At 28.1% G+C, this 14,555-nt stretch overlaps 1 protein-coding gene across 5 annotated transcripts in view; it reads left to right on the forward strand.

The window, feature by feature from the left end:
- Positions 1-14,555, forward strand: part of LOC142318989 (uncharacterized) — a 143,130-nt gene that overhangs the window by 107,809 nt on the left and 20,766 nt on the right. For 4 of the 5 annotated variants that reach the window (XR_012755088.1, XR_012755087.1, XR_012755085.1 and 1 more), the window contains 4 exons: positions 1,470-1,680; positions 3,068-3,238; positions 10,250-10,416; positions 14,308-14,409. Coding sequence is in view for 1 of the 5 variants with exons in the window: in XM_075355758.1 (XP_075211873.1) it covers positions 1,470-1,680; positions 3,068-3,243 (387 nt within the window). In the remaining 4 variants the exon portion in view is untranslated. Of the gene's footprint in view, positions 1-1,469; positions 1,681-3,067; positions 3,244-10,249; positions 10,417-14,307; positions 14,410-14,555 lie in introns of those variants that run through there. The other variant, XM_075355758.1, reaches the window with a different exon arrangement.

Raw genomic sequence — 14,555 nt, forward strand, 5'->3', positions numbered from 1 at the left:
TGAATTCAATGTCTAATGCTTCTGGTCTGCTATTTCTTTTTTGTAAGTACTACTTACCTTCCATATTGTTTTATTTAAAGAAGATTACTTTGATCTTGTTTGTGCTATTTAAGTAAATAAAAACTCTTACACTATCTTAGTTAACTTGGATAAAACTGAAATTTTGCATTATTTTAACCATTTTTTCCAAGCAATCTTCTATCCTTATGGGCAGATAAAAAACTTCATGATATCAAAGAGAATTTTGCTTTTTAGGCCTACTAGCACTCCTCAATACAAAAAAAGTTCAGTATTCCAATTTTTTTTTTTTTTTAATTTATATTATAAAGGACCAATAAATTCCATGTTCTGTCATAAAGCATGGGTACCCAAAATGTCTTTGTAGATTGTCCTTCAGTTCACAGATATTTAAATATTTGAACCATATACCTTTTTCAAAATGCATAGTACTGTCAAAAAAATATTCTGTCAGATATCACGTTTACCCTCCACAGACACCCTAAACATTTAATCCTTTCAATCAACAAAAATTGAAATATTATGACATTTAAACCATCATTAAACAAAACATGTTTTTCCTTTAAAGAAAAGTTAATAGTTCTATGGTTTCATTGAAATTGGGCATGGCCACAATCCCCCCCCCCCCAAGCCCAACCTTAATTAATAAAAATTAAAATATTATATTATTTAGATGATTCTCTTTCAAAACATGTTTGTTTTGGGGAACAGGTGATAGTATCAGTGGATTTGAAGCAGTCCAGGCTCTCGTTGCCCCATTCTCAAGTCTCCTTCAATGAATAAGAATATGAAGAATTTCATGACTGACATAATATTGAGATATGTCAAATATTTATTAAAAACTATGCACAGTTTTGAACTTTTGTATGTAGTTAAATGAAAAAAATTAAAATGTATAACATTATCAGTATCTCTAAGGAAATATACTTTTTGAAAATGTTAAACTTTTTTACAAAATTATTTAGGAATTTTTTATGGTTTTCCCACTAAGGAGAGTGAAAAAACATAGGTTTAATGAAAGAAATTTCAAGTAAAAAAGTGTAAGGTCATAAAATTTGAATAACTTATATGAAACATTTTTTATTTTAATTTTCATTTAGCAGTTCCCTCTTCCACATTATAAAAATGATTCAATTTTATTTTTTAGTTATTTGTGTGTAACATTTCTGAGAATGATTTCATCTCTTCTAAAGGAGGTTTGATATAACATGGGTGAAGTCAATTCAGTTACTAATTTTTATGATATAATTTTGTTTATAATTTTCATAATGCTTCCTTATGAAGTTTTGTATTTACATTGCTTCACAATTTGTATTTTATGTATAATTCTTTTCTAAATTGTCACTTTTTACACAATGTTATGTATATTTGTGTTGTATGTATTCATAAGTTATAATTAATTAAGTATTTTTTTAATGTTTTAAGTATATGATAGTTATGTCTTATTTTAGGCAATTCATAAGTCAAGAGGACAAGAGGCTTGTGGGGAACCTGTTCGTCTTCTTTCATGTAACATTTGTGGCAGACAAGTGTCAGATGCAAGAAACTTGCGTCATCATACTGAAAATGTACATAATAAACGTAGGCCATATCATTGTTCTTTTTGTGGGTACACAGCAGCATCACGCAGTTCTTTACGTATGCATAGTCGTCAGCATACTGGTGAGTTTATATATACCACGAGTATTTTTTCCTTTTATATATATAAAAAAAATTCAAGCAGAATCTTGTTTTTTTTTTACATTAAAGAAGTACTTTTCTGACAAATAGAAATGAAATATTTCTAAATAAAATTCAAATTTTTCTAACTTTTCTTTGTTTTATTCAACTTACTTTACACCATTTTGTTCAGAATTAAACTTTCTTAAAGTTTTACGTGTTTATTACCCATTTAACAAAGTTAATTTCAAACATAAAAAACAGTGTTTTTTACCCCAATCTATTGGTTTTCACCCAAGATTTCTCAAAAACTACTTCAGATGATATGGTTCTGGGATATATTTTATTCAGTGTTTCAGGTCAAAAACCTAATCAGAAATCCCTAATTCTGCTCCTTAATTAACACTCTAAAAATTTGATTACAGCCTCATTTCACCGGGGTGGCTGAAATTCAAGCGAAATTTTTTCCTTAGCCATAACTTGCAAATGAAGTATTTTAGAACATATATTTATGTGAACTTTTTCCATTATTTTCATGAGTAGAGTAGATTATGAAATCCCAGAAGAATTTCATGATATACCTGTATAAATACAGGTATCTCATAAATATACTGATAGAATTTCAAGACATGTTCTACAAGGGAAAATAAAGAAGAAAGTCTATATACACATTGGTCTGGAAACGCTTCATTTTCAGACTATAGTTTGGGAAAACTTTTGTCTTGATTTCTTCAAGAGTAGTAACATGAAGCTATACTGAAATTCTTTGAATTTAACTTAAGGGATCAATTTGATGGCTTTATGTGGTCTTTCACCTGAAAATTCAGGTGAAAGACCTGAATTTCTGATTAATGTTTCTGGATCCATCATTTATTATATAAACTCTGTTTTTTATTTTCACTTGTAGAACATATCACAAAATTCTCTCTGTTTCTTTGTAAAACACTTTGTATACATTAAATTTATTTATTGGTAACATTTGCTGCAATTTTTTTTTTTTTTTTTTACCTAAATAAGATGTTTTATACTTAATCTACCTGCAGGTATTTTCTTCTGAGTTTGTACCCTCTTTGTTTGCATTACAATTTGTTTCATTACAACTATCCTCTAGGAGTTAAAATAAATATTGTATTTTAATATATGATACACATATTTTGTAAATTATAAAATTATAAATGTAAAATAATTAAACTTTTAAAGATAATTGTACTTGTATTATTCTTTTGTTGATGTTCTTTAAAATAAGAAATAAGTCTGTTTTATCTCTCAGCTGATACTGTGTACTGAAAAAGTATTTAATGAACTTATGTAATTTACATTGTTATGAGATAATAATTATTAAAGTAGTGATTTTTTAAATTTAAAATTTATCTTTTTTTGCTACTTACAGGAGAGAAACCATTTAGTTGTGAAGAATGTGGTTATACTACGGCAGATCATAATTCACTACGTCGTCATAAAATGCGGCATTCTGGAAATAAACCATATCAGTGTCCTCACTGTTCCTATGCTTGTATACAATCAACAACATATAAAGCCCATCTTAAAAATAAACATCCAGGTTAGTGATGCTTGGTATTGTTTTGATGAACATCAGATAAAAAAAGAAATCTAAAAGTTGCTTTTAAAAAAATAAATTCTGTTATACTGTTACATGTAAAATATATTCTTCTATTATTGTATTTTATTAAAATCGCATTATTGCTGATCAGTATTGTATGTTAGAAAGTGCTAATAACTAGTAAATTATTAGGTAATCTTTATTTTTTTTATTAGATGTAAGATAACTGTTTTAATGACAAAGTATTGTACATAGTATCTCCAGTGTTAAAGGAGCAATTCAGGACAAGTTTGTTTTGAAAAATGCCTTATAATTTTTATTTTCCTTTTGTCAGCCATTTTGTCTTTTTACTTCCATGCATGAAGTAAAGGAAGTATTGTGATTGTGAAAAATTTCAGTATTCACATATCAATGGAAATATCCATTATGACTAATTTCGGCGTGACATCTGTACGTATGTATGTATCTCGTATAACTCAAAAACGATTAGCCATAGAATGTTGAAATTTTAGATTTAGGACTTTGGTAACATCTAGTTGTACACCTTCACTTTCGATTACAATCAACTGGACCAGTGTCCAAAAAAACCCAAAATCCAAAAAAAAATTTGATTTTGGAGTTTTTCTTAACTGCAGTAATCAACCCTTATTGAGAGCTTTTCAATAGTATGTCATAAGTGGTACTTATTTTCATTGGTTCCAGAGTTATAGCCAAATAAAATTTTAATTAATGAAATATTTGGATCTTACAAGGAGAAGGCATTGGTTCAAATGCAATTTCATTTCCTTTTTTTTAACTTAGATATATTGATTTATTAATAGTTATTATCCTCTGGTAGTAAAAATAATATACAATGAATAATAATTCAATAATAACAATAAAAAGTATGAAAAAAAAAATCAGAAGTTATTAGTGAAATAAAATTTGATGTACTTTCCAAAATGTTTATATGTAATTTAATAGGCATACAAGGAAGTCATATGGTGTCCACATCATATTTTGCGAAACATCTGATTATTTAATATTAATTGAAAATTATAATTTAGAATCATATTAAAATTTTATATACTTTTAATTTTTTTAAAAATGTGTATATGTACACATTAGATTTTTTCAGTAAAAATTTATACTTTAAGAACAGATTGAGATATTTTAATGAAATTTCATGAACAAATATCCAACAACATTTTCTAAAAACAAATAAGTTTAAAAATGTAATCTCTGAAAATTCCAAAATGGTGGCCATTTAAATCTAATCTAATTAATAGCTCTTTAAATATTAGTTCTATTGAATTATATTTTACTAGATAAAACATTAAGCATTTTATTATGAACCAAATGACACATCATTTGTTCAAATCAATTGATAAACAGTTGAGATATGGCTTAAATTATGGAGTCTGACTAGTTTGTGAATTTTTTCTCATATTTCTTTCAATCCACTTTTACAATTTCCCCTAAATCTTAGCTATTTATCAATTGATTTAAACAAATGAAATGTTTTTTATTCACAGCTAGTGGCTACCCATGTACTTTGCACACGTACTTGACATGTAGCTTGAGCCCTTCAATGTTCATTTGTTTGATCTTCGGTCTAAGCAGCTGTGGATCCTGCTTGAAGTTCAGCTTTTGGGTTGAAGACCCAAAAGCTGAACTTCAATAAAAAGAATAATAAGATTAATCTCTATAAAAAGAATAATAAAACGAAAAAAAAAATTAATGAAATTGGTGCAGTAGTACTTGCAGAATAAAGAAATTTAAGTGTTTGACAAACTGATAAATTAAAAAAAAAATTGCATATCTCACTTTTTAAAAAAAATAATTTAAATATTTAGTATTTTTTTAGCCTGTTTGTTTCTCTATAAAAAAAAACAAAGCAAATAAAAAAAAGATTCATTGAAATTGGTGCAGTAATACTCTTCTGGATGAAGAAACTTAATAATAGTTTCTATAAGCTTAAGCTTAAATATTCATAAGCTTATAAATTTTCACAAAATTGCATAGTTCCTTAATTTTTTGAAAAATTAATATACGATATTGAGGATTTTTGTAGCCTATATGTTTCTCTATAAAAAAAAGAAATAAAATAAGAAAAGATTCAACAAAATTGGTGCAGTAGTTTTTGAGGGTTAACTAACAACAAACTTTTAGTATATTGGTATGATAAAAAACATTTTATCTTATAAAGCATCAGTCAGTAAAACTAATATTTGCAGAGCTATTAATTTATTTATTAAATAAATAAATTATTAATAATAAATTTTTTTTTTTTTTTTAAATTGTCCACTTATTTATTTTATTACAATATCTTTAACGATTCTCAAGATATGAATTTGAAAAAAACAAAAAATGGTGGACAGAGAGAAAATGAAGCAAGATCAGGCATTTATCTACGTGAAAGTTTATATTTATTTTGTTGTTCTTAATCAGTCTCTTAATTAGGCCAGTACTTCCTTGGAATGTAGATTTTTTATTTTTTGGAAAGCTGAGAGTATATATCTAACTTTTATTTTTTAAATTAGTTGTACATAACTTTGTTTGTAAGTTTGGGTAATTTATCTTTTGGTCAGCAGTTGATGATAAACTAGCCAGAATAGTTGAATCAGGATTAATTATTAAAAAAAAAGAAGAATTATACACTATAGTGTTTGGTAATTTTAATGTGTTGCTTGTGAAAATTTTATAATGAATTTAGAGTTAACATTGCTTTTTAAATATTAGCTCACATTCATAATTTAACACAGTTGCTGCATTAGTTTAACCATCACAATGATCCGCGGTTGATTAGCGCTCCGCGAAAATATGTTGGTATCTGATTGCCTCCCTTCATAGTCTTATGCCACCCTCTTGTGAAAAAAATGTCAAAAAATTACAGTATATTAAATTTAACAGATTTTGACAAAAAAAACCGTTACGATTGGATATTTTTTTTGCCTGTAACAACAAAAAATTGAAACAGTACAAAAATTAACATAATTTAATTACAGAATTTTTTTGCGCATTTCTACCGCGTTTTTTATTAGCAACATTTTTTTTTTTGCTTTGTGTTTATGAAACATAGTTTGCTGATTTTAAAAATAATACTTTCAAGCAATTCGGTTGAAAATTGGGCAAAATATGATGAAAAACCTGTGTCATGAATCACAGATTAGTAACATATGTTAGTATAACTGAAAGTAGATTCAGAAAACCACGTTTTATAAAAATTCCCACCACTCAAAAGGCTATTCAGATTGACAAAAAATCATCTTTACTGTATACTCTTATTTATTACGAATCGATATGTGTTACATGTTTACCGATATCATTTGTCAGAAAAGATGTTTATTGACCTCAAATAAAAGTGACATATTTATGACCACAAATTCCTTCTTTTTTTTGTGTGCCGTATATCATAATTTATTATGTGTTTCAATACATCGATATGTTGCTAGTAAGATAAGCTATTTTTGTAAATAATAAATAAATCCGTAACCCTCATAGCAATTATAATACACAAGTCACACACACACACACACACAAAGCACATTTCTGAGAAAAAAATTATCATATTCTTTCTTGTCTAAATAAAACATTTTACATCGTATAAACACCATTCAAATTGTGTAATAAAACTGATTCCTTTGTGAATATAAAACAAAATAACCAACTTAGATGCCATATAAAATGATTTTGTAACAGCGTTTTAAAACTGACGCCGTACATAGCCAGTTCCAAGGCTACATGATCTGAAAAGGTTAAAAACAAATTTTATTGTATTCTTATTATTTTACACATGACAGTTATAAAAATACTTTTTTAAATATTTGAAACAGTATTTCAGATTTAGTCAGTGGTAAATATATAAAAAATAATAAATAAAAAGAGTTTTCTTATAAAATAAAAAATATTAAAAGATATGTTTTTAACTAGTCAAAAAATAATTTTTTTTGACTTCCTTAAGTTACTGAAATTTCATTATATACTGTAAAATCAGTGACTATCAATAAGATGGGTAGGGGGTGTAGCAGGCTGTATACAACAGTGTTGTCTGTTAATACAGATTTCATATATTGGATTAGTATAAACTGTTATTTTATTAAACTGAAAATTATGTCACACTTTAAGATTTAGTAAACTATATTTATTTTTTCTAATTTGTAAGAATGTTATTGCAGCCAAAAATAATTATTCAATAAGATAAGATCTCACCATATTCTTTCCCCAAGATAAATTCTAAATAAGCTCTACAAAACTGGTTGTAATTCTTTTAGGTAATAGTCAGTCGACACTTATGGACATAATAAATTTTGTGTTCAATAAAATATGAATAAGAATATGTAAGGGAAGAATGGAGTAAGTCAAACAGTTGTTTTAAAACTTAAAATTTTTTTTATTAATCATTTAAGATCAGTGTAAATAGTGAGTGCTCTTTTATAAAGTAAATTAGTGAACGTAAAAAAGAGTTGATTTTAGAAAGAATAGTTTTTCATTGTCGTGTAAAGATAGTTAATTTTCATAATATTTATAATAAAATAACCAGCAAACACTTTTCACTATATCTTCCAAAATATTCGTAGTTCACAAAGGAATCTTTTTTTTCAATCGAAAAAAAATTTTTTTATGAAGAAGGGGATTACCATTAATTTGATATACATTTTTGATAGTTTGTGGTACAGTAGACCTCTGATTGATGATTGCTTGACGTAATAATTCCCTTAATATATTAAAAGTAAGTGATTACAGTTCATACAAAGAAAAAGGACATATATTGCTATCTGTTTATTTGTCCTTACATAGTATTTAAACATATTGCTTTATTACAAACCCTCTGGTGTGAGGTTTTAATACTGTTGAATGAAAACTTACCCAGACCTGCTTACTGAATCTCATTCAGTAAACCACTGATACTTGAATGTACAAATTAATCAAAGGAATTTACTAAATGCAATCAGTTCATATGCTTCTACACCGAGCAGCCATTTTGCAAATACATTGTCAATATTTTAAAAATTAAAGCAAGGACAAAGTAAAATTGAAAAGAGCCATCTGCAAAACAATTTTGAAAGTATTTTGTATTAGTGATACTCACAGAGTAGTGGTACTCACAGAGTACCAAATCTAGTGAGTATGGAGTGTGGAATTGGCATTTTCAACTTCAGAGGAGCCTCAGTGGTTGCATGTGGCTGTTTGTGGCCAAGTATTATGTTGTAGGAATTATCGGCTCCATGGATATTGAACACAACATACACGTCTCCTAATATGTCTCAATGTTCCTGTGTATCGCCATAGAAACATGACTGACTATCTGGAAGCTAGCCTGACTGTAATTCAGGCCAGCTTCCAGATAGTCAATCATTTTTACTTCATTGTACAAAGTAAAGGAAGTATTGTTATCGTAAAAAATTTTACTTTCCAGATTTCAATGGAAATATCCATTTTGACCATCCCTGAATTCATTTTGACTAGTTTCGGCATGACATCTGTATATACGTGTGTACATATGTATCTCGCATAACTCAAAAACGGTTAGCCGCAGGATGTTGAAATTTTGGATTTAGGACTGTTGTAACATCTAGTTGTGCACTTCCCCTTTTGAGATTGCAATCGACTATACCAAAAGAGTCCAAAAAACCCCAAAATCCAAAAAAGTTGGATTTTGGACTTTTTCTTAACTGCAGTAATAAGCCCTCATTGAGAGCTTTTCAATGATGTATCTTAAGTGGTACTTATTTTCATTAGTTCCAGAGTTATAGCCAAATAAAATTTTAATTAATGAAATATTTGGATCTTAGGGGAAGGCGGCATTGGCGGCAATTGGTTCGAATCAGACTTCATTTCCCTTTTTTTCTCATTTAAATATATTGATTTATTAATAATTATTACCCTCTCATTGTAAACAATTTTTTACTATGAATAATAATATTCAACAATAGCAAAAGAAAAAAAAAGAAAATATATCAGACGTTTTTAATGAAATAAAATTTTATGTACTTTTCATTTTAAAAAAATGTGAAAATGTAATTTAATAGGCGTTCAAGGAAGTCATGTATTTTCTACATCAGATTTTTATGTGTTTGGAATCCAGAACATTGTAAAGATAATTTTTTTCCCAAACGGTTATTTTGAATTTTATAATGGGACTCCCATTACCTATCCTGAGCTTCTTCTCCCATTTCAATATTGAAGAGTAAGTCATCTTTCTCATTACGATAATATTTTATATATGTTGACATAGCAGGTCAACTTAGCAGGTTTGACATAGCAGGTTTAACTTCATAACAATGGCAACTGACATAAAATGAGTGGGCATGGGCCAATGAGTTTTTGAATGTTGTAATAGGGGAATGAAACTCCAACGTGGCACTCTGTCACTTTGTGCAATATTTTATTCTGTTACATTCCTGTATGAATTAAATTTTTGCCAGCTCTCGTGCAATAACAATATGGCTCTGTGATGCTAAAGGCTTGATTTCAACCACCGATTTGTACCATTTTTCTGGAAGCAATTAGGACATTATAGTGCAATGTACTGTATTTATATCTTGTAGGAGAGAAGCAGCTGAATATTGTAACTGTTTTAATCAATTATGCCAATAAAATACTTGATTAAGAATCACATTTCATTAATGATACTTGTGAGACATTAATTTACTTGATTTCATGTACTGTGTTATTGGTTTTGTTGTTTAAAGTTGCAAGCATGCTTAAGTGAACTTTATTTGAAGTTAATGAAGAGCGTTTTTCAAAGTATTTAAAATATTTAAATTTATATATATATATATATATATATATATATGTGTGTGTGTGTGTGTGTGTGTGTGTGTGTATGTATGTATGTATGTATGTATGTATGTATGTAAGGATGCAAGCGTGCAGTTTTATGTATTTCCAAGTATTTTCCTCAAAGAAGGAAAGTATTTACTAAAAATGTTTGGTTGAGGTAATTAGAGATATTAAAACATAATTTAAATTCTTAATGAATAGTATTATTAACAAAAATTTACACAATGTATTATTTTGCCCTGGTAGGATTAGATGAAGGTCTGATGTTCAGCTGTCCTGCTTGTCCATTTCGTACAGTCAAGAAAGACAATTTCCTTGCGCACACTGCCGAGCATACTCTCAATGGTAGCTTAAATGATGATAAACTGGGTCAACAGAGGAAACTTTGTAATAGCAACAGTATTAATATAACTGTAAGTTGTTTGCTGACAATATCTAATATTTTTAAACTGGTTGACACTAAAGTCACTACCCATTAAATGAATCTACCTTAAATGCATACTGGAACAAATGATTTTATATAATCTATGAATTTACCTCTTCAAAAAGGAAGTATAATTACTATTTTCAGTTCCTCGAGTGTGAGTGGTCTTATGATGTATGCTTTATCTTTCAAAAAACCAGAAATTAGTAGTTCATAGACATCATCAGGTCTGGTGACTTCTATGAAACTCACATCATCCAATTTGCTTTGTTGTCAAAGATTTTGTTAATGTAGTAACTCACAGATGGTAATAGTGTAGTATTGTAGTTCCATTATGTTGGAAGTATAAATTGTCAAAATTTATGTGTGGTCGTTGAACAGAATTGATAACTCTCATTTCCAAATAATTATTTTCTGTCACTGTACCTTAAAAAAAATCATGATTCTGCAACTCTTTGGCAGGATATTCCATTCGAGACTATTACACCAGGCTGATTCAATTAAGTTTTAAGACAAATGTTTCCTGAATACCAGAAGTATAATTGTATCTCTTTTCTTGACCCAAAACTTAAAGTTTGCTTTATCGCCCCAAAAAAATCTAAAAAATAAGTTAGGATATCTTTGTTTAGTACAGTTAACCTAATTCTGAAAACTGCAGTCAATAGTCTGATCTGCTTCAAAACTATATATTAATCAAGTTATATGACATTTAAATATCTACTTGTGTGCAATTATTGGAATTAAACATTTTGATATTATATGTTCAATAACAAACCTTGTTAGGCTTTAAATGACTACCCATAAAACTAGTTATTTTCCTTCCTATGATTTTCTTCAATAGAATCATGCTTTCCAAAACATTTCTTGAAGTTGTAGACTTAATTATAAGCTGATGGAACTGAAAAAAGTGATCATGCTACTTTATTTATTGCATTAAAATTATTTGAGTACTATGTTTCTAAAGTAAAAATCCATTCTACTTTTGTTAATATTTTAAAATTAATAGAAATGTTGTGTGTTTTTGTTCTGTGTTTTTCAAACACAAATAAAAACAGAATAAATCAAAATCCAAATTACAGCTGGACTGTGCTGATCTGTGTTGGCATGCAACACATTTTAGTTGTGAATTCATGAAGTGGAAATACTGACTATCAAAACTACAGTGATACAGTTTTAAAGTAGAACTCCAATTATCAAATTTCAATGAGTAATGATGATTCCTCTATTTGTAATGAGTAGACTTTAGTGCCTCCTGGTGTTTATTTTTTTGTTGAAATAACATTATTTATCCTATTTAATAATATATCAAATTCTCAGTGATAAATTTGTTAACAAGTTGGAGAATTTTATATAAAAGTTGGTTTCTTAATAGTATGGTAGGTTTGGAAGGAATATAAATAAATTAAGGTTTACTGACTATATTGCCACTTTAGAGTAAATGTTAAAATTAAGTTCAGAAAATAATTGATATTTGGAATGAAAGGATTTTATCACAAGCTGACATTTTTAAATATAAAATAGGAATTCAAAAAAGAAATTAAATGAAATTTATCAATTTATTTTGAAATTACAATAATTTGGAAGTACAGTAAAAATATTTTTTCAAAATAAATTTCCTAAATACCATCAGAGCTTGTTTATAGTCTATAAAAAATATTTAGACATGGTAGCAGATTCTGATACAAGTTACTGCTTTCCAGTGTTTTGATTATTATTTATTTTTTAAAATTATATCTTAATTCAGTTGAGTAAATTTGATTGGAAGATACTTATATTTAAATACCTGTAAAGGAAGAAATCAGTGCCGACCTTAGAAACCATTGATGATGTCCAAATTGTGAAACCAAACATTTTGCACCTTGTGCTCCTAGCTATTTGGTAGATTGTTGCTTGGCGAAAATATGTTTCTTAATTTCAGTTGTTGCAGTTGGATTACAAGAAGTGTTGTCAACATTTTGACAATTTTGCTGAATTAGCAAAATTACTAATATACCTCCTTCAAATTAAAAAAAAATAATACTTTTTTACTTCTTGAAAAGATACAGCACACTCGAAAATAACCTTTGCATTATGTAAAGATCTTTAATGAAACAAATTAAGATTTTCAGGTAATCAGTATTTAAAATTTTGTTTTTTTACATAACTTGAATAGTTACCTTCATCTATATAAGAGATTACAGGAAAGTTTTTTCATTAGTTTTATTATCACCAAATATATGAGTAAAAAGTAAGTCCCACTCATGTAGCTGTTGTACTTAGATATTTGTAAAGATGAAACTTAAATTTCTTATTTATGAAACTCATAGATCATCATCATGATCCTAGAAAGTTTTGAGTAAAAAATCTGTGACAGTTTAACATAACATCTGACCAATGTACTGACCACCGATTAATTTTTCTCACATTGGCAATTCTGGCACTTATATGTTCCAGGACCTTTGATATCACTCACTGATTTTCTGTTCCACCATTATTTAACCCAGTTAATTATTGTATTTAAAGATGGAACAGTATCATAATAATACTGTATACAGAATAATCACCACAAAGATAACATTGTATACTTAGTACTGACAAATTTTTAATGTAGCATTCTACTGCATACATGTGTTGATTTAGTTTCTAGTGATCCATTATATCCTGAATCCAATATGGCAAGATGTGTGATAATGACTTGAAAGAGTCTGGAACTACTGATTTGCCTAGACACCCATATAAGTTTTCCATGATTCATCTGTTATTGAAAAACGGTATAATATAGAGCTAGAACTTTTTTGTATTCTTTTATTTTTTCTGGGTGATAACAGAAGAAAAAGAGAAGAAGAGAAAGTTAAAACAATATGATGAAGCACTTGAAGTGGTAAAATGTTTTAAGTATTTTGGTAGTTAGCTAGCAGAGAATGGGAAAATTGTTGGACAGGTAAGAATAAGAGTATACAATGCAGGAGGCTTTTATTTGAATGTAAAAAGACTTATAAAGAATAAGAAAGAGCTAAAGTAACATAAAGGAGTGTTAAAAGGTTTCATGTCGGTTACAAGTGTTAAGAATCTATTTCGTGTCAATTTTTACAAATGGTGTAGAAGTTAAGGTTACAAAAGGACAAGAGAAAATTAAAATCCAAGGAATGTAAATGAAATTTCTTAGAAGGATGATCAACAAGAAAAAGTGGGGTGAACCACAATCATTTGTGGAATGATTTGTTAGAAGTAAGGGCTTCCACAAATGCATAAAGTGTTTTAGATAGGCTAGGGAGAATGGGACATTGTTTGGATTTACTGACAGAGTGAAGGAAGAAAGAACAACATTGAAAGTGTTGAATTGGAACATGCTAATGGAAAGAGACCAAACAGAACAACAAAGAAAAGGTAGCTTGATCAATTTGAAGAGAACATTATAAATAAGGATGTAAAAGGTGGAAAGGTAAAAAGGAGTGGTAAATGATAGAACAAGATCATCGTAAATGGTCTATTGCTTGATATATGATACTAATAAAGGGGAAGAAAAAGAAGTAATGTGATTATAAAATGATCGTCTTTATTTGGTGGTGTATAGGTTACACCACCAAATGGTGTAACCCAAATGGTGAAGTGATCAAATAAATTGATCACTTATATTTATTCTTATTCTTCTTTATATTACTCTTATATACAAAGCATATAGAGTATGCACTTTGCCATGAGTACCATGATTATCTATGGGCATTTGACTGTATTCAGAACCTAAAAAATATTTCTCTTTTTCACTCTTTTTTGGTATTTTTTCAAATTTTTCTTTAGCCATGTAAAAAATCAAAACCTTTGATATTATTTCCTTTTTATGAATATTTTTTTTTTTTTATGAAAGTTTATTAGCTATTTAAAAACTTGTGATTTTTTTCAGAATCTGGTGAAACAAGTGTCATCTTCCATTCTACCAACTACTCAACTGGATGTTATGGTAAACGATAGTACACCAGTATCTTTACATCAACGACCGAATTTAGTAAGTTCACATCAGAATTTTCATTTATTTTTCTGTTATTGACTGACTTAATTTATTTTTTCTGATTTAATCTGACAACAGTGTGATTTGTACTGTACTACTTTAGTAATTATTCATTTCATTATAAGAGGTATATTTCATTCTTA

This window comes from Lycorma delicatula, chromosome 1, assembly GCF_047948215.1.
Source record: "Lycorma delicatula isolate Av1 chromosome 1, ASM4794821v1, whole genome shotgun sequence".
NCBI lineage: Eukaryota > Metazoa > Arthropoda > Insecta > Hemiptera > Fulgoridae > Lycorma > Lycorma delicatula.